The sequence below is a fragment of the Mauremys reevesii genome, linkage group 1, assembly GCF_016161935.1.
Source record: "Mauremys reevesii isolate NIE-2019 linkage group 1, ASM1616193v1, whole genome shotgun sequence".
Taxonomy (NCBI): Eukaryota; Metazoa; Chordata; order Testudines; family Geoemydidae; genus Mauremys; species Mauremys reevesii.
In genome coordinates this window covers 345,947,044-345,967,969 of record NC_052623.1, presented here as the reverse complement: position 1 = coordinate 345,967,969, position 20,926 = coordinate 345,947,044, and the positions used below count along the sequence as shown (strand labels likewise).

General features: G+C 41.5%; 1 protein-coding gene across 2 annotated transcripts in view; it reads left to right on the top strand.

Annotated features, from left to right (window-relative positions):
• DHTKD1 (dehydrogenase E1 and transketolase domain containing 1) overlaps window positions 1-20,926 on the top strand; it is a 42,654-nt gene that overhangs the window by 1,961 nt on the left and 19,767 nt on the right. For both annotated transcript variants that reach the window (XM_039519429.1, XM_039519428.1), the window contains exons 2-10: window positions 979-1,134; window positions 2,693-2,904; window positions 5,841-6,035; window positions 6,366-6,635; window positions 14,796-14,967; window positions 16,592-16,790; window positions 17,763-18,075; window positions 19,504-19,588; window positions 20,712-20,851. In XM_039519429.1, the coding sequence (XP_039375363.1) occupies window positions 979-1,134; window positions 2,693-2,904; window positions 5,841-6,035; window positions 6,366-6,635; window positions 14,796-14,967; window positions 16,592-16,790; window positions 17,763-18,075; window positions 19,504-19,588; window positions 20,712-20,851 (1,742 nt within the window). The remainder of the gene's footprint in view (window positions 1-978; window positions 1,135-2,692; window positions 2,905-5,840; window positions 6,036-6,365; window positions 6,636-14,795; window positions 14,968-16,591; window positions 16,791-17,762; window positions 18,076-19,503; window positions 19,589-20,711; window positions 20,852-20,926) is intronic.

Below are 20,926 nucleotides of genomic sequence, written 5' to 3'. Positions count from 1 at the left end.
GAGAATACACTTAAAGTTTGTGGATGATACCAAGCTGGGAGGGTTGCAAGTGCTTTGGAGGACAGTATTAAAATTCAAAATGACTTGGATAAACTGGAGAAATGGTCTGAAATAAATAGGATGAAATTCAAGAAGGACAAATGCAAAGTACTCCACTTAGGAAGGAACAATCAGTTGCACACATACAAAATGGGAAATGACTGCCTAGGAAGGAGTACTGCGGAAAGGGATCTGGGGGTCATAGTGGACCACAAGCTAAATATCAGTCAACAGTGTAACACTCTTGCAAGAACGAACATCATTCTGGGATATATAAGCAGGAGTGTTTGTAAGCAAGACATGAGAAGTAATTCTTCTGCTATACTCCACATTGATATAGCCTCAATTCGAGTATTGTGTCCAGTTCTGGGCGCCACATTTCAGAAAAGATGTGGAAAAATTGGAGAAAGTCCAGAGAAGAGCAACAAAAATGATTAAAGGCCTAGAAAACTTGACCTATGAGGAAAGATTGAAATTTTTTTTGTCCAGTCTGGAGAAGAGAAGACTGAGGGGGGGACATAACAGTTTTCAAGTACGTAAAATGTTGTTACAAGAAGAAAGGAGGTAAACTGTTCTCATTAATCTCTGAGAATAGGACAAGAAGCAATGAGTTTAAATTGCAGCAAGAGAAGTTTAGGATAGACATCAGGAAAAACCTCCTAACTGTCAGAGTAGTTTAAATATTGGAATAAATTGCCTAAGAGGTTGTGTAATCTCTGTCATTGGAGGTTTGTAAGGGCAAATTAGACAGTCACTTGGCAGGACGAAATATTATAGACCATCCCTGACATCAGTGCGGGGGACTGGAGTAGACGACCTCTCGAGGTCTCTTCCAGTCCTATGATTGTATGCAGACCTGTATTCTGACCACTAAACTGAGGCTATTCATAGATTAGCCATGCATGTGCTAAATTTTTCTGTTTTCCCCTTTATATTTAGCTGATCATGGCCTTGCTCGTTTAGTAACTGCATACTGTGAACATGGCCACAAAGCTGCCAAAATTAACCCTTTGTTTGCTGGCCAAGCTGTGATGGACATGGTACCTGAAATTCGAGTGCTGACAGAAGTGCTTCAGGGACCTTTCAATACCACAGGTAAGTCTGCTTCCTGGTGCACAGCTGACTTGGGCTGTGTTTGGAATCTGTCAGACAAAGGAAATGATTGAGCTTTTTCTTTTTCCTGTAGGATGAAAATGAGGTTAGTATCAACATTAGTATGGCAAACTGTCTTCATGGTTTTTGTTAAGGCTGAGGGATTTTTAAGAGATACGGACAGCTATGGATAGCAAAGAGAGAGTTTTCAGTATCAATCACTGTTAAAGCTGCAGTAACACCTTTAACTGAGGGAGCCGTCTAGCTGGAAATGCTGATAAGGGCATGGTCCTGTTTAGTTCAGAAATAACTCAAAATCCTCAGGCTAATCTATGCTTTTAGTTCCTGCCTATTTTAAAGTCTCTGCAAACATGCAAAAATTTAGGTCCTGGTCAGAAATTTTTGCCTCAGACCACTTCTAACTATATAATTATGGAAATTTAAGATGGAAAAGACTTGGTCATCTGTTGCAGTGCAGGATTGTTTCCTGCAGCATTTTTTTTTTCTGGTGCTTTATCTAATCTGCCTTTAAGAGATGCAAACACTTAAACTTCCACTGAGTCCTTCTGGAAGTTATTCTACAGCATCTCACTTCCTGGTAGGTGTTTTCTAATATGCATTCAAAATGATAAATATTCTCAATACAACACAGGAATTTATTGAAGGGGCCATTGCACGTTATTCCTGTATTACCTAACAAAAGGCTAGCTGTAATGGAACAGATGGAAATGAGTGCTCCACCAGCTCTGCTGTTTCTGTTGCTTAGGCATTCAGAATCATATCCACTTCTCACTAATAATTTAGTCATCCCTTAAAATGTTCTTATCCTAAATGATTGCCTGTGTGAAAGAGCCGGTTGGTGCATTGCTGTTTAGTGAGGCAGTTCTTGGGGAGAAAAACATATTTTATCTTATCTAAATATAAATTCTTCTATTATACCAGTCACTGTGGCAGCTGAGTGCCCAGCTTATAACATTTCCTGAAACCTCATAACTCTTAGGTAACTCTGTAATTGTTAATGTAGCTTTCAGGTTACATATTAATAGTATACCATGTTCAACTACATTATAAAGCACTACAGTAACAGAGCCACTGTGGTCCAGTGGGTAGGGCACTGGTGTGAAAATCAGAAGACCTGGCTTCTCTTCCTGGCTCTACCACTAACTCATTGTTACCTTGGATCACTCAGATTCTCTGTACACCTCATTTTCCCCATCTGTGAAGTGGGTATTGAATTGCACTAGTGCTTGGGGGGGCCCCAATAATCCATCAGAGTCTCATTGTGCTAGATGCTATACAATACGTAGTAAAAAGACAGCTCTGACCGAAAAAGCTTACAGTGATACATACCATTCTTTGGAAGGTGTTCAGAGACCTCTGAATGAAAAGTGCTATAGATGTCTTTAGTGTTTTTAACACTGTAGTGTTTTTATAAAGATTCTTGAGACCTTTACTTTCAAATGAAGAGTAGAGGGACAGGACACAAAATTGTTTTTTTCAAATCATTAATCACATTGTTATTGAATGTATCACTTTCTTTTTTTTTTTTTGGTCATCCCAGGGCTCCTGAACATGGGAAAGGAAGAGGCTTCCTTAGAGGACGTGTTGACTTATCTTGACCACATATATTGTGGACATATTTCTATAGAAACAAGTCAGCTGTCAAGCTTGGAGGAGAGAGAATGGTTTGCTAAAAGGTTTGAGCAATTAAAACAGGAGGCATTTACAACAGAAGAGAGAAAGCATTTGTCTAAAGTGATGCTAGAATCTCAGGTACATTGTATATCTTTATTTATATTACAGTAGTGCCAATGAGCCTCAGTCATGAACCAGGACCCATTGTGCTAGGCACTATATAAGCCTTGCTGGAGCCATAGGCATAACTAGCAGTATGAATCAAAAGCTGTGAATCATAGAAGGCATGGCCTTGGTAGAACACTAGGTGTCTGCTAACCAAGGAAGCATATTCCTGACCAGGGAGGATGGTACCAAAACACAGATTTCTCAGGTAACTACATAAACTCATTCCTTAGAAAAGATACAAGAGCACGCTGACCCTTCATAAAGATGAGGAGGGGATAACAGAATGATGGATTAGTATGTCTCATTCAAACGAGCAGGTACAAGTATAAGGGTAATAACATCTGGAGAATAATAAGTAACTTGTTTCCTTTAATGTATAAAAGGGGAAGTCATAGGAGAGGCATCTTAATTCTAGTGTAGGGGACAGCATCCTGGTGTGCTGGTTGAACTGGTACCTTGTTGCAGGCATACGTGTGTTTAATGTACCCGTAGTTCCTGTGGCACACTAGGAACGTGCTTTGACAGTAAACCTGGCCGAGTGCCTTCACCACCAAACCAAGCCTGTGGGCTTTCTTATGAATAACATTGAGGTCTGCTGAATCAACATGCTGCACTGTTTGCTTGCAGCTGACACCAGAGCGCCAGGAACAGCAACACTAGCTGCATTAACAGTGCTGCAGTATCAGCAGCACTAACAACGCACTACAAATACAAGGGGGAGAAAGAGCAACCCCTGCCCCCCCAACAGACTCTACATGATAAGCTTACAGTCTAAATATGCATGTGTTTGAGATGGGCAAGACCTGCGTTTTATCTGATGGATGCAATGTAGAAATGAAATAATTCTAGTTGGAGGGAGTTGTTCACATTAACTACGGCAGCAATTCTTAAAAGAAAACTGCAGTACTTTACTCTGTTAGTAGTTGCATGGGAAACAGTGAGGTATTGCTCTCAAGGAGACTTCAGGCACATGTGCTGCTGTCCCAGTGTTCTGTTTACCTTCCAGTTTCACCCTCCCTCTCTGTCAGTTGTTCCCCTCATCATCAGCTTCTAGTCAATCTCTCTCAACAGGGAATATTCTGGAAGAAAGCCCTTTATTTAGAGAGGAGGGTAGCTAAATGTGGGCATGATCAGGGTTCCGGTAGCGTTGATCTGGCAAAATAGCTGGTTGGATAGCACTGCCAAAGAGTTTGGCAAAGGACCTCTTGTCTCATTCCCAGTGCGTTCTGTAAGGGGTAGTGAAAGGCTCCCTCCTTTGGCCCTGATCAAGTGCATAGGCTGAGTGTTTTGGGGGACTCTAGCCAAATATTTCCATAATGTAAAATTTTATGGGTTTTTTCATTTTACTTTTTCTCTTATTCATATAGTGGCACAAGAGTATTTATATGAAGATGTCCCTGCTTCTGGCTTTTATGTGGCACAAATTTTTCTGTGCAAATGAGTGTTATGTGTTTCGTTGCCTTCTCTTTTTTAATGCAGTTGAAAGGCTTATTTCCCTCAATGGCTGTTTCATTAAGGAAATTAGTAATCTAGGGTTTTTCCTGACCTTACTGAAATCAATTGCAAATTTTCCTTTGGTTTCAATAGTACCAGGATTGCCCTCACGGTCTAGAGAAGATTGTATAGGAAATGTTGCTCCTGCTTTTGTGTGTATGTTTTTAAATTTTAAATATACCACTTTTGTGTGTATGTTTTTAAATTCAAGGCTGCTGAGTATTGGCTAACTACAAACAAATACCAGCCGGCCAGACTCTGAGGCTGTTGCTCAATTAAACCTTCTCAATTACAGTCTTAGGCCATGTCTACACTATGTTGCTCAGGGTGTGTGTGTGTATGTGTAAATCACCCCCCCCCCCGAGTGACACAAATTGCACTGGCATAAGTAGTAGTGCACACAGTGCTATGTTGGCAAGAGAGCTTCTCCCACTGACATAGCAACCACCACTTGTTGGTGATTTAATTATGTCTATGGGAGAGCTCTCCCCCATTGGCATAGAGTGGCTACATGTGAGATCATACAGTGGCGCAGCTACATTGGTACAGCTGTGCCACTGTAAGGTCTATAGTATAGATATAGCCTATATCTGGGTAAGGAAGGTGTCCGTAGCTTCTGTTTGTCAGAGGGTGGAGATGGATGGCAGGAGAGAGATCACTTGATCCGTGCCTGTTAGGTTCACTCCCTCTGGGGCACCTGGCATTGGTCACTGTCGGCAGATAGGATGCCTGGCTGAATGGACCTGTGGTCTGACCCAGTATGGCCCTTCTTTTGTTCTTATTTTCAGTCCATAGTTGTAAACACTGCAGGGATTTGTTTACACTTTAAGGTTTCTCCAAAAACTTTGTTGCACAAAGTTAGTGATGGGGAAAAACTAGACATAGAACTGAGTGTCTTTTCCTCTTCCCTTCCACCTCAACAGTACTTGTGCCTGAGCACCCAGGGCCATGTATAATACTAATCAAAATAATATATTGCATATTGGATCAGAGGCTCTTTAAGGGGTTTACAAATGCTAACAAACTTAGCTTCCTAATGCCCCTGTGAAATAAGTAACTTTGTTAGTAACACTATTTTCAGATTGAACTAGTTGACTCTCTGTGCCACCCTCCACATTGTGTCATGTTCTTCCTACACCTCCTGATGCATGTACATGTTTGGGGGGGAAAGGAGGGAGAAATGCATGATCTCACACCCTAACATAAAACTAGGCAGTGGCTGATCTCTCATTTGATCTCAGTCATAGCCTCTTGTACTAAATTGGGTGTTGGTAGGTGAGAAAGGTCTGCTGAGGCGAGCTGGGGTTTTGTCCAGGTTTTATACGCTGCGTAGGGTTGTGTAACTGGTACTTTTATAGGAAGTCCAATATTGTTTTCAATGACTTGTAGTCATACTCTGTTGTTTCTATCAGGAGTTTGACCGCTTCTTGGCCAACAAATTTGCCACAGTGAAACGATTCAGTGGTGAAGGAGCAGAGAGCATGATGGGGTTTTTTCATGAGTTGCTAAAGATGTGTGTGTACACTGGGGTGACAGACATCATTCTTGGAATGCCTCATCGAGGAAGGCTTAATCTCCTCACTGGGCTGCTTCAGTTTCCACCTGAGGTAAGGGACAGATTGTCTCACTAGCAGTGGCTCACTGTTTACTCAGATTTTTGTGTAATAAGTTTATTTGACAAGAAAATATCTCATTGCCAGCGCTTGAGTACAAGTGATAGGTCAATTTATGTGAGCGCATACTTCTTCCTGCCATGGGTCCTGCAGATCTCCTTGTGAAAATGCTTAGAGAATTGCAAGAAAAGGGCTTAAATGGCAAGGTCCAAAGGGTTATAGGACTTCACCCAAAGTGTGTGACTTAAAACAAACAAAAACATCTCCAAAATTTGTAACATAAATACAAATGTGCATTGTATAACTAATCTTACTTCTGTGCAGCTGATGTTCCGTAAAATGCGTGGCTTAAGTGAGTTTCCAGAGAATTCGCCAGCGATTGGGGATGTCCTGTCCCACCTGACAACCTCTGTAGATCTAGACTTTGGTTCACACCGCCCTCTGCATGTCACCATGTTGCCTAATCCATCACATCTAGAAGCAATTAATCCGGTGGCTGTTGGCAAGACACGCGGAAGACAACAGTCTCTTCTTGATGGAGACTACTCGCTAGACTGTGCCGCACAACCTGGAGACAAAGTCATCTGCCTACAGGTACTTGGAGAGCTCAGTAACAAATCTTCCCAAATGAGAGTATGAAAGATGATACTTGGTGTAAAGTTTGTAAATCAGAGGAAAGGTGAAGAGCTAGGTTTATTCGCTATTAGAAAAAGGGAGATCTCCAGATGTCAATGCAGCTGGCATAGTTTTTAAGAATCCCAGTTTTAAGATTTCCAAACCAACAATCTCTATCTAGATTTTTTTTCTAGTAGTCTTCCTGCTAGTAAGAATGCTTTGAAAGCTGCACACATCTATTTTCCAGCCATTTTGTCATTTTTGTAGTTTAAATGGTCATGCTCACCCGTTGTTTCTAATCAGGGTGATTAGAGCTTGAAATAGAACCAAGCAGGAACCTTCAGTCTCCCAGCCTCTGGAAACATGTCCTTGGAGAAAAATGAACAATAAACATTGCAGGGTGTATTATTCATTGGAGTATGTGATTGTGGGTAGGGGGGTGTCTCAGCACTGTACTGTCCAGGAAGACCTTTCCTGGCTACCGAAAGGGGTTCTCTCTCCTTCAGATCTGCATCAAAATTGTGAAAAACCCTCAAAGTTAGTAAAGAGGGTTTTTTTTCCCTGCATTCTGTTGAGTCCACAACTGAGAACTCAGCTCTTAGACTGTTAGAAACTAGGATTAAATAGGAAACTGGGGAAGAACAGTTTCATGCCAAGAGCAATGAACATGGAGGACATTAGTGGGGAAATAATTGGAATTAAAGAAATGCCTCAGTTTGCTTCTGGAGAGGGAGATTGATGGACTGTTGGAAAAAGCAGGAAAGAGAGGTTAAGATAATGCAAAAAAGATACTGTTGGAAACATGAATGAAGCCATCCAGTCCCAACAAAACAGTGCAGCTTTTTGCATTTGTTGAACTTTTTGTTTTTTTTGTTTTTGTTAAACATGAAACTTACTTGCATGTTTTGCCAAACAAATAAAATGCCCCTGAGCTTACTAGCCCGTTCCTCCTTTGCATTAGCTAGTGATCACTCTGGTGTGAAGTTTGGGTTCCAAATTGAACTGTGTAACACTTCTTTGCACATTCTGCAAAACTGGCAACACTGTACAGTGCTCTACTGGATTGATGAAAATTGCACTTTTCCACCTGGATTTAGAGAGGATATGGAAAACTGTCTTGTTTGTGTGGCCTTTTTGTGATACCTCTTCTTGTGGAGACAGTGGGGGAAGCGAGCTCATAAACTTAAACAGGTGTAACTCTTTCCCCTCCTGCAAAACAGATGTTCAGGGAGCAACCAGGCCCTGTTTTGTTTTTTTGGTGTTTCCTGTTAAACTAGTATTGGTGTCAGATCTTCTACCGACTTCTGTGCAACACAAGCCAACTCCCATGTGGGGGATTGCTGTCAGGCTTAGTATAGCTTTGTTATATTGATGATCATGTGGTTTGTTTGTTTTTTCATAGGGGTTTGGGTCAGGCATTAAAAATAAAGTGAACATAGGACTACGGTGGTTATTGGTTGGGGGCACTCAGCCAGTCAAGAGGGAGAAAATAGGTATAAAGCTCTTCTTCTTTCAGAGTCTTGGTCTTAGAGCCTCACTTCAGGCTTTTTGTTGCACAGCTCCCTGCAAGTTATTTCCTCTTCCCAGTGATGAGAAAGCCAGCCTTGAGACTTTCTACACTCTAGTTCTCTTTGCTCATGTACTTTTGGCTAGGGACAGTAGTGTTGGCAGCTGGCTCCTTCTCTCTGTTTTATGGCTGGTTATAGATGGTGAAAGGGAAGCAGTACAGCTAAAATGGCAGTGAGGCTAACAGTCAACCCAGTTCTCCAAGGTCTCTAGATCTTCCTTCACAAAATTTCTGAATGAAGTTCTATATCCCAAGATTGTAAAACGGGTCCATTTGGGAGCTCAACACCTGTAAGTATCCTCAGTACTTCTCCATCTCTTATGCCTGAGTTACAGTTTTTTACCTCGCATTCCTTGACTCCCTCTTTCATTGACACGTGCTGTTCAAAGTCCATAAATATGGCCTCCTGATATGCATTTCATTCCAATATCATCATACAGACCATTTCTCATGAGTGGGATAAGCCTGGTGACATACCATTAGACTGCTGAGGTAACCTATAATATTCTCTTTGAAATATGATTGTAAATGGCAGGGGGAATTTCTGTCCATAGTGCAAGACTATAAAATACAATTATTGCTAGCAAAGTTTCAGCTGTAGTCTGGACAGGTCATAAAGCACCTGGCATGAACCAGTACAGGAAATGAGAACTGGTCTAGATGGGCCACATTTCTGCTCTGAGAATTTGTTTTGAGTCATGGTGGGCTTTTAGATATAAATGCCAGTCTTTGACCATACATATGTGTTGATTTAAATGTCTTGGGCCCACGGCTTGTGTGTCTTGTGGCTTCCACCCATCTACTTTTGTTTTGTTTTAAAGCTCTTTAAAGGATTTGTTTTTCCTGTAGTTGTATCTTCTGGCCATGAATGCAGGGAATTCACCTCTAGTTAAGCTTAGTGAGTTTTTGTTTTGTTAAACCAACTTCTATCTTCATCTTACTCTCCCAAGATCTCAGCACAGCTGCACTCTAACTTCAAGATAATTTGAGAAATTCTGTCCAAACCACAAGTGTGAGGAAAGGAAAAGACTCAAACATCTGGAGCACTTTTGAAATAGTTATCAATTTTGTAAGAAGGGGAAAGGAAAATACAGCATAATCTTTTTTCATTCTATGATCAAGCCTCTCTGAACTCGCCATCCACTGTAGTGGAAAAGATCAAACTTCTGCAAGTTCTTGGGTAATGGAACTCTAATTGTGTGCATGACTTTAGTTTTTAATGATTTCTACTGTCTGGCCAATTGACCTATCTCTCTGTAATCATCGCTCACTGACAGACTTAGGAATTTCCCATCTCTTTTCCTCAGTTACTCTTCAGTAACTTCTGAAGGGGGTGAAATTAAGGCTCAGACTATTATTGAAGACTGAGCTGATAAATAAGCAGTAGTGGCCTCCTGATCAGGCATTGTCTAGAAACTAATGACCAGCCAGAGTAGTTGTGGGCCATAAGCAAACCCAACCAAAGGAAACGTCTGACCTGCAGGACATTGGTTGTTGTAAACCTTGGAAATATTCTTAAGTTACAACATCTCTCTCTTCTCTCCTCTCTTCCCCCCCCCCAAAATTGTGACTCAAAATTTGCCATTGATACAATAATCTTGACATTTCTCTAACTATTGTGAGCTAGTGGTGTGAGCACAGGTCTGTGAGCCAGACCTGCCCTTGACTCCTCTCTCCTTGAGCAAGGCATCTGTGGTCTGACTTTCAGTGGCACTGCACACCCGCCGATTGTTTTACTGTGGATTTCTCAGCATCTCTGAAAATCGGGCCATTAGCCTCTCTGTGCCTCAGGTTCTCCTTCCCCAAAGTAGAGGTTGTGCCTGTTGTGAAGATTTAATTAGCTATGGTGATTTTAATTAGAAGAAGACTTCTATGACAGGCCTTGGGAGGCAGGCCAGTCCTCGCCCACAGACAACCCACCAACCTGAAGCATATTTTCACCAGCAACTACGCACCGCACCATAGTAACTCTAACTCAGGAACCAATCCATGCAACAAACCTCAATGCCAATTGTGCCCACATATCTACACCATCACAGGACCTAACCAGGTCAGCCACACCACCGGTTCATTCACCCACACGTCCACCAATATAATATACGCCATCATGGGCCAGCAATGCCCCTCTGCTATGTACATCAGCCAAACTGGACACTCCCTATGTAAAAGGATAAATGGATACAAATCAGATATTAGGAATGACGGTATACAAAAACCTGTAGGAGAACACTTCAGTCTCCGTGGACACACAATAGCAGATTTAAAGGTAGCCATCCTGCAGCAAAAAACAACTTCAGGACCAGACTTCAAAGAGAAACATTCATCTGCAAATTTGACACCATCAGCTCAGGATTAAACAAAGACTGTGAATGGCTTGCCAACTACAAAAGCAGTTTCTTCTCCCTTGGTGTTCACACTTCAACTACTAGAAGAGGGCCTCATCCTCCCTGATTGAACTAACCTTGTTATCTCTAGCCTGATTCTTGCTTGCATATTTATACCTGCCTCTGGAAATTTCCACTACATGCATCTGATGAAGTGGATATTCACCTATGAAAGCTCATGCTCCAATACGTTTTAGTCTATAAGGTGCCACAGATCTCTTTGCCGCTTCTATGACGGTGGTAGGTGACTACCATGGGAGAGAGATTTCAGCCCATCAGTTTTTAAATCTTAATTACAGCAATTAAAACATCAGCCAACGTTATTTTATTCTTTTCTTCCTCAAATGTAATATGGAGGCTTCCAGAAAAATCCTGTACTACATTGCTGGGTGGTCTATATAAACTTATTTCTCCAGGAGTTGTTTTACTGAAACAACTAGGTCTAGCCTGTTCGTGTCAAGGTATTTCAAAGGACATCCTAGATTTGAGAAGCATATGAGACACAATACATTCCCCCCACCCCACCCCAGTAAATTCCAGGAGGACTCAAATGCCATGGGCAGAATTGAAAGTGATGCTCACATCTGATACCATTGAGGCTGTTTCTTGTTTATTACCTTAGATTTTGCCACCAGATTCCATTCCCCAGCCCCATCCATCTCTTTTATACAAATAAATCCTTCCCTATCCTTAGCCCCATGTCATACATGCCCTAATAGTTTATTTACCAGTAGGCACCCTCCTGCCTTCTAATTTTTTCCGTTTTTCTTTGGGGGTGGGGGGGAATGGCTAAAGTAACTTCCCATGAAAGAGTCTCTGATTCCCTTCCATAGCCTAATCTCCTTGACACCCACAATGTGCACTTTCTTCTTCCCTCCTTCTGAATAAAATGACCACTGCGTAGTGAAACCTTCACTAAGGCTTTGTCTACACTAGCACTTTTGTTGGCAAAACTTTTGTCAGTCAGAGGTGTGAAAAAACATACCCCTGATTGATATAAGTGTCACCGACAAAAGCGCCGGTGTGGACAGCGCTATGTCAGCGGGAGACGCTCTTCCGCCGACAACTTCTGCTGCCCATTGCGTGTGGCTTAATTATGCCAGTAGGAGAGCTCTCTCCTGCTGGCATAGAGTGGCTACACAGGAGACTTTGGAACAGTATAGCTGTACTGCTGTAAGGACCATAGCACAGACATAGCTTAAGGGACCTACCTTCAGTAGAGACAGGAAGGATGGACCAATGGTTAGGGCATGAGCCTGGGGCTCAGGAGACCCAGATCGAATTTTCTGTTCTGCTACAGACTTGCGGTGTGACTTTGGGCAAGTCACTGTCTTTCTGTGCTTCAGTTTTACAGATGGGGAATAATAGCATTTCCTTAGCTCACAGTGGTGTTGAGGCATTCAAGATTCCAAGGCAATCAGACTCTATAGTAAGAGAGTGGGGCATATAAAATACCGTTAGTTAGATAACAGGCAGCCTCATGCCTTACGTGACCCTTTGATGTGGTTTCCAATATAATCTGTATTCCCTTATTAAAATATTGTCGTCTAGTTGAAGCCTGGCCTGTGGTAGAATTCACCCTTTCTCTGGATACTTCTGAACCATCCCTGCCAGTGACAACTTATTTCAGAGGCTCATCAAAATGCTTCAGAAGAGCAAGTCCTTTGCCTTTGGAGTGCACCAGATAGCACCAAGTATCTGATGTTCAAAAACAAATAATCCTTGAGGAATGATCCTTTACAGTGTCTCTCATCCCCTTTCTGTCCATTTCCAATCACAGAAGCTGAACAGTTTTCTCTCCGATCAATGTGCTCTGGAGTTCTCAGATACAAAGTATAAATTAACACCAAAGTACATATAAGAGAAGTTTTGCTATTGGAGGAATTTTGTGCAAAAAAAAAAAAAAAAATTCTGTGCACAGTGTTTTAAAAGGGTGCATATTTTATTTTGTCAAAATAACACAATATAATTATGCTCCCACTGGCAGCTTGGGCTCCCGCCGGCAGCCCTGGGCGGGTGGGGGGGGAATCACAAGTTCTGTGTGGAACATTAATTTTGCGCAAATTCTGCATTGTGCAGTAACAGAATTTCAGCAGGAGTTAAGTTTGCTTGCAAGGTGGAGTTGCTGCTTTCCTTGGTTGTAGAGGAGGGAGCACTCTGCTTTTCGTACTCCTGGTGCGCAGATTGAAGAAGCCTTTTCTGTAGCAATAATTCATTGTCAGAGCTTTTGTGGAAGACCCTTGTTAAAATATTAGCATCAAAATCCTTGAGTATAACTTGGTTCAACTTTCAGTTAAGATTATTAAGCAACTTGCTGGTGCACTGAGTGATTGTTTATCATGAGTTTCACTATATTTTATTATTTTCTGTTTTCTTGTACCTTAAGTGGACTGGAAGACCCAAAAAGCTTTTCCTTCAGTAGAATGAAATGTCATGGCTGGAGGCTAGCTGGTTACTGAGGGGGGAAGATTTAAGTAGAAAGAGAGCATGAGACTTAAATTCTCAAATCAAATGTCCTGTAACCTTGTGTGCTGGGTTCTGAGGAGCCTTTTTCAGTGACACACTCTGAAGGTCTTAAGATGATACCAGAGCACTGTCCAACAAGCCTTTTCAGTTGCTTTAGTGTGTGTACTGGAATGAAGCTGGTGCTATTGAGTGGGACCATGCAAAATGGAGGCTTTTGAGGAGCAGCAAAACAGCTGGAGCGAGAAGTGAAATCCTTTCTGAGATGCCAGAAACTTGCCACGGTTCATTTCTAAATACGCAGAGGAAGCGCCATGGTCAGGAGTGGAAACAGGACTGAATGCTGAGGGTCTCTCTTGTAATGAGTAATCCTGCTTATCTGTGGTGCGTGCTTGTAAAGGTGAACTGAGAAGTTTTTTAGAACTATTTAAAATCTGGAGGTTTCATGTCACCGGGGCTTCACATGCTCATTCTCTTCAATTGTGTTATGGCTGGATTTGTATCTATAGAGCAGGGGTTGGCAACCTCTAGCACGTATGCTGAAGGTGGCACGCAAGCTGATTTTCAGTGGCACTCACACTGCCCGGGTCCTGGCCACTGGTCCAGAGGGCTCTGCATTTTAATTTAATTTTAAATGAAGCTCCTTAAACATTTTAAAAGCCTTATTTACTTTACTTTACATAGAACAATAGTTTAGTTATATATTATAGACTTATAGAAAGAGACCACCTAAAAATGTTGAAATGTATTACTGGCACGCGAAACCTTAAATTAGAGTGAATAAATGAAGACTCGGCACACCACTTCTGAAAGGTTGCCAACACCTGCTATAGAGTATCAGTTGAGTCCTGAGACTGTGAACCCTGAATCTGAAGGTAAGACTCTCACTTGGTTTTACCTAGCAGCTTGATAAAGCTTTTAATCTTTAATGATTTTGACTAGAGAGAGGCTTTAATAGAACCTCAATCTGAATCACTCTGAACTCTGGGGAAGTTTGGTTTCAAGCTCTGCAACTAAAGACGGTATCTAGTTTCAATGCAGACCCATAATTGAGCCCAGTGTCTTCAACTTTTTAAAAAACCTGGGCTGTTTGTAACTTATTTATTAAAGTTTCTTCAAATATGTTTTTAATTGTATTTCTTTTAGGCTCTTCAGTAGCTCTCAATCCCTTTTAAAATCCTTTTATCTTACTTCTAAATACTTCACTTATGTTTTTCATCCCTTTTTATCCTTTCTCTGTATTTCTATCCTCCGCCTTTATTTACTGAAGTGTAGATAGACAGAAGCCATGTATACTTGGGCCTGCAATGTTTAATTTTTGGGGGCGGGGCAGCATATCATATGGTGACTGGCTTATTTTTGTTCACTGATCTTTTACTGAAAATCTACTGCAGACTACTGACTGTCACTGTTATAGTTGGCCCACCATGTTAGGTTATAATGCTGTGTGGAATAGTAAAGTCTATTTTAAGAGATTATAGGTTTGCTCCAAGCAGATAAGAGTTCAGCCAATATGTGCACAGTTGCTGGCTGTGACTTTTCACTGGAGTTAAAAGATTATATAAAATCTGTAAAATTAACCTGGGAGTGAGTGGCTGGTATTAATAGGGCTAGATGATCACTCTGAAAGATCTTGTGTAATGGATTTTTTTTTCTCTCATTGTGACACCTCTCTTTCAGCAATGGCTATTAACAAATCCTTTTCTGTCTCCCTCTGTAATTTAGGTTCATGGTGATGCTGCTTTCTCTGGTCAAGGGATTGTTCCTGAAACGTTGACACTCTCTAACCTCCCACATTTCAGAGTTGGTGGAAGCATCCATTTGATTGTTAATAATCAGCTGGGTTACACCACTCCTCCAGAGCGAGGAAGATCTTCACTATACTGTAGCGATATTGGTATGTGTAAAAGAGTCACCAGACAAGTGGTTATGTAACCGGTGTCAAATAAATTTATACTCCAGAGTGAATGTCAAGTACAAGTTCCTCTTTTGGTTTTCACAGCTAGTGTTCATGTATCCTAGGGAATCTTTTTCCACACTTATGATGAATTAGGTAAATTGGACTTGTTAATAGATACACTTTGCTAATAATAATTTAAACACACAAAATTTTCATGTACTTCATGACAAAGATTTAATAGCAGAGAAAATGTACATGGTATTTTTACAGAATGTTAACAAGGCTATTGTGAAGTTTTATCAGTAACAAACTTTTTAAATTTGACAAGTGTTTCAAGGATGTTTTGTGATGTAGTATGAGACATTATTGCTGATTCATTGAATTCAACAAACATTTTTTTAAAAACAGTGGGTCTCTGAAGCATTGACTTAAAAAGGTTCTACTGTATGACTATCTTGGTTGTGATCGTAGTGTAACTGGTGGGCTTGTGTGTTCAAAGAAGTGGTTGAAATATGAGGTTGATGCCACTACTTGAATAAGGTCAACAAAGAGTCTTTCTCTGATTTATCTTTGTTCACAAATCTGCTTTGATTAGCTAGATTGTATATGCTTTATCCTTCCCATGTATGTAGATGTAATTATATCCCCTACAGCTAAAAACATATTAATGTCTTGGGCGTTTCACACTAAATCTTTGTTTCATGGCTTTAGCAAACCAGATGTTATAGGGTGGACCCATGATAGCTGATAGGGAAAGCAAATTGCCTTCCATTTTCTCCCTGCATTGGTTTTGTGGCTCACATCTCTAGATTTCCTTTCCCTGTTGTGTATTGGTTGTGATGCGGTTTATTATCCGTTTGTCCCTGGAGGGTGATCAGGTCAGAGAACTGGTATTCTATGTGGAGAGGAAAAAAATTCACCAGACGGGCCAGGGAAATAGCTGGAGCATGTACTTCCTTTTATATGTTCCAGGAAAGTTAACAAGCCAATAGCTGGGAACTAGATGATTTGCTGCCTAGACAGTCTAGTGGCCACACAGAGGGAAGGGAACTCTAATGTGAGTTTGGGGTTTTCTTCTGCTTATTTGAGAAGACTTGAATTCTGACAAACCTGTCCAGGGTCTGCTGGGAGCAACCTAGCATGAGTGGATTAGGGGAAGGGCTGCTTCTGACCAAGGAAATGCTGTATAGATTTCAGATAAACCCTGCTTCAGGTTGAAAACTGTATTTTGTTTCTCTTCTGGAGCAAGATGCAACCAAAAGACTGCCAGCCTGTGTGGGCTTTAGTTTCCATCCAGAATGAGAGGATCCAAGGACTGCGTCACAAAACCTGTTAGAAGCTTTCCTTCACTCTGGAACCATACTGTGGACCCATCTGCATACATGCACAGGGTCGAGGCAATTGTAACAACCAAAAAAGACTCTTCTCCTTGCTCACATTGACAGGCTGTCTCTGGATTTTTTTGGCCTCTCTCAGATGCACTGAGCAGAGATCACATGTTGGGTTCCAGTGAGCATATCCCATGTGCTCATTCGCCTGTAATTGCAAAGGGTAGGGAGCACTTTGTTCGATCTCGCCCTAAGTTTGACTCATAAATCCATATTTTTGAATTTCTATTCAGGTAAGATAATTGGGTGTGCAGTTATCCATGTGAATGGTGACGATGCTGAAGAAGTCATCAGAGCGACGCGATTAGCTGTTGAATACCAGCGCTGCTTCCGCAGGGATGTGATTGTGGACTTGCTGTGCTACAGACAGTGGGGCCACAATGAACTCGATGAGCCATTCTTCACCAACCCCAGCATGTATAAAATCATCAGGTAGGTTAATGCTAGCAAAGGAAGGTGTATAACTCATCCTTAAACCAGCTTCAGTAATGATCATTTTATCCTCAATTGTAACAGAAGCCTCTATATGAAATTTAAGGTCCTTGTTTACACGAGCACATTCTGTCCTGCTGTCAGCAATGGTGCACCAGCATCTGTGTTCACAGCAGGGTAAGTACTAGTGTGGACATGGCTGTGCTCTTTGGAGCACACTGTCAAGACATCTTGCATATTAAAGAGAGTCTGGGCATTACTGATGATGGTGTTAGTGCTTGAATATGCAGTTTGAAGCCCCTTTAAGAACAAGTTAATATATTCCGTCTGCATTTTAAAACTTCCCAATAGCTATTGGTTTGCCCTTTGCTCATCAGCACCTGTGGAGTTCAGGACACAGACAACTGGTTGGGGAGGGTTTGCAGATCAGGGCTGATGGCCATTGGCAGAGCTGTGTGTGGAAAGCTTGCACAATGCCTGCGTAAGCTGGTTCCTGCCAGTTCAGCTAGATCTTCTCTTTTATGAGTACTAAAACTTACCCTAATTTTATCCCCACTCCAAAAAAGAATGTTTTTTCAAAATGTGCTAGCCAGTATATTCTGGCACTTCAGATGGAGTGTGCATGCAGTGTTTACATTGGTGGAAGAGAATACTTAGATTCCTTGTCTGAGCTCAATTTGCTTTGAGTTTATCATTATTAGGGTGCGACTCTGTTTGTGAGTCTTTTTTGACCATCGCTGCCAGTTACAGATGCTTCTCAATAATAAACAATATAGCACACATTGTCCTGGAGAATTTCAGTCCCTTACTTTTTGGAGGGCTGCCATCTGAATGATTATAACCCAGCAAATCATTCACTCCAGTTCTTGGAATGAGTTTATACTGCCATCTGGCAGGAACAGGGTTGTATTTCCTTGTCACTACAGTGATGGCACAGTGTACATGTGTGGGGTTTGACTTCCTCCCTGACAGATCCCGTAAGAGTATCCCAGACATGTATGCAGAGCGTCTAATAGCCAGTGGGCTCATGACTGAGGATGAGGTATTGGAGATAAAGACTTCATATTACTCCAAGCTGAATGATCATCTAGCCAACATGATGATGTATAGCCCCCCTTCGACCAACCTGCAAGCTCACTGGAGTGGCATGGTGGAACCCTCTGCTAGGATCACCATTTGGGACACAGGCCTGCCTGTGCCACTCCTGCAGTTCATCGGCATCAAGTCTGTGGAGGTGCCTGAAGAGCTCCAGATGCACAGTCATCTTTTGAGGACATATGTACAGGTCTGTAAGGCTTAATGATGTTCCACTTCTTATTCCATAGCTCAAAAAAAAAAAAAAAAAACCTGTTACAGGAGAAATCTGACAAAGCATGCAACTAAACAACAAAGTCATCTTGTAAAAGAAATTTTCCATGATGAGGCTGATTTGAGCTTTGCAAGGATTGAACCACTTTTTGTGTGTGTGAGAAATACAGAGTAATCTCCCAAAAATTATAGCACTTTTTTTTTTGATAGAATAGAAGAAAAAGCATTCAACAAACTTGGCTTAGGTCTTTTTAAAACATTCTTAAATGCAATAAAAACTTATCTTATGGGAGACTGTCTCAAGGATTGGTAAAGGAATATAGAGTCTACTACCTAGGTCCCCAGTATGAATGTGCACCAGGTTGTTGATTACTAATGTTTGATGGCTGGTAAGTTGCTGGTTTTAAATTATTTTGTTAACCCAGTTCTAAGCGAATGCATCCACATAACAAAATTATTGGCATCGGTTGGCCCTTGATAGGCAGTCTTAGAGAGGCCAAGAGTTGAATGGGCGGGAAGACTGACCTAGCCTACCTCCCTCCACATCCAGGTGCATGTTGGAAGGGCAGTGTTTTGGAGAACATCTTGCATCGTTGCTGTCTAATCTGTTTTAAGATTGTTTATGTAGTTAGTGCTGGGGAAAGATGCCAAATGGAAGATTTCCAGTCTCCAGAGCTATCAAACTGTGATATTAAAAGCATAGCCTGTGCTCCAAGGAGTTTAAAATCTAGGTTCTGCAATTGGATCCATGATTCACTGATGATCTGCATGGACACACGTGTCCACCACATGGAACTGATTGCAGGATTGGGGCCTAAGGTGACTGTCAGTGAGTGGCCTCCTCCCAGGTATTCCCTGGTGGCCTGCAAGTGCCCTACCACCTGATTTTCTGCTCTTGATTCCTTAAACTCAAAATGGCTCTATCAAGTCCAATATCAGCCCTCCTTTAGAGTACAGTTTGAACTTAAAGTTCAAAAATAAACACAAGTCTTCCCTCCAGCCGTCAGCTGGGCACAGCCCCAAACTCCCTTGGTGTTTCAGGGTCCTTCTTGCCTTAGCAGGCTATTCCCAGCCCTTCCCAGCTGGAGCAGTTCTCCTGAGCTCAGGGCCTTCCCTCCAGGAGCCTCTCACTCTGATGCTAAAGGGGAGTCACCTGGTCCATACCCAGCTGGCTCTAATTAAACCCCACAGCTCATCCCAGATGTGGCAGACAGGGCTAATTGTACAGAGCTGACAAGCTCCAGGCTGCCAGTTCTTAAAGGGGCAAGCCCCTCTGTTATAGTGACTAATAAAACTTTAGAGATGTTGCTCTGTGTATTTTTCTAGCTATCTCGGTTGATCAGTAACATCTGAGGTGCAGAATGACAAAGCTAAATCACTGATCTACTTTTCTAAAAATATTCAGGCAAGAATACAGAAAGTGAAGGAAGGAACAAAGTTGGACTGGGCTACAGCTGAAACATTAGCTTTTGGTTCACTGCTCAGCCAAGGTAAGAGGCAACTAGACAGCAGATAATATAACGTGTTGCTTCAGTGACAATCTAATATGCCATAAGACTTTTTTTTAATGTATCTCATGATCAATTCCAAGTGTTGTGACTATATAAAAGCCCAATAAAGTAGCATCTTTATTCCAATAAAAAGGTAACTGTGACCTTCTTGTGCCATTTATACTTGGAGGTTAGATACTTGGGGGTCCAGAGGTTAAAGCCCTGATTCACTGAAACATATATTCTTGTGCTTAAAGCTGAGCATGTGAGTAGTCCCATTGACATAAATGGGACTACTCATAAGTAGATGTTTAACTTGAAGTGTAAGACTGAATTTTTCACCTCCTAGGCCTGCATTCAGGTTTGCATTACATTGCATACAGGGCACATGCATTTTGTGGTTTGTTTCCGGCTTCATGTACACTTATTAACATTACAAAATAGCTAAGCAGTTTGTCACTAGTGGAGGTCTCTGCTCAAGAGCATCCAGTTCTAAAGTAGAAGGCAGATATCAGTACAATTTTTTTCTTCCACCACATAAGTAAACTAATAGTAATTTTAATTATTGATAGTAAATTTGATGCTTTACCATCACAGAAGTAATCTCAGTACTTTTTTTTTTTTTTTTTTTTTTAAGACTCATGCAGACAAACTAAAAACAGTTAAAACACATCGATCTAGGTATTTACATGGGAGTGGTGCAGAGAGCATGCTGGGTCTTAATAGGAGGGATGTCTGTCTGCCTTTGAAAGAGGGGAGTAAGGTTTGGCCCAAGAGAACTAGAGATGTTTGGTGTAAGAGTAAGGAGTGGAGTGGAAGAAGGTATAAAATATAAGAGTGGTAGAAAGGATACCTAGGGAGTTAAGAAACAAGCTTTGCAAAAAGCCTTGGGAGTGGTGGGGGAGAAGGGAGAAATGAGTGCAGGGATGTGTAAGCAAGAGTGGAGTTGCACAGAGCCCTGGTGATTAGAAAAAGAAGCTTGAATTTGATATGCTTGATAAGGAGAAACCAGAGGATTTTGAAGAGGGAAGTGATACTGTTGAATAAGGAGCAGTTATCACTAGTAGTCTCTACCTTTATGACTTTGATTATTTAAGGTTACTTTGTTTCTTACTTGATAAAGGGTTTAATATCCGACTAAGTGGTCAGGATGTTGGCAGAGGAACATTCAGCCAACGACACGCAATGTTGGTTTGCCAAGAGACAGATGAAACCTATATCCCGCTGAATCATATGTCTCCGGATCAGAAAGGCTTCCTAGAGGTATGGTGTATGCTTTATAGAGCAGGTCACTTGTCCATGACTTCGCATTGTTTTAATAATTTGCAGGTAACACAG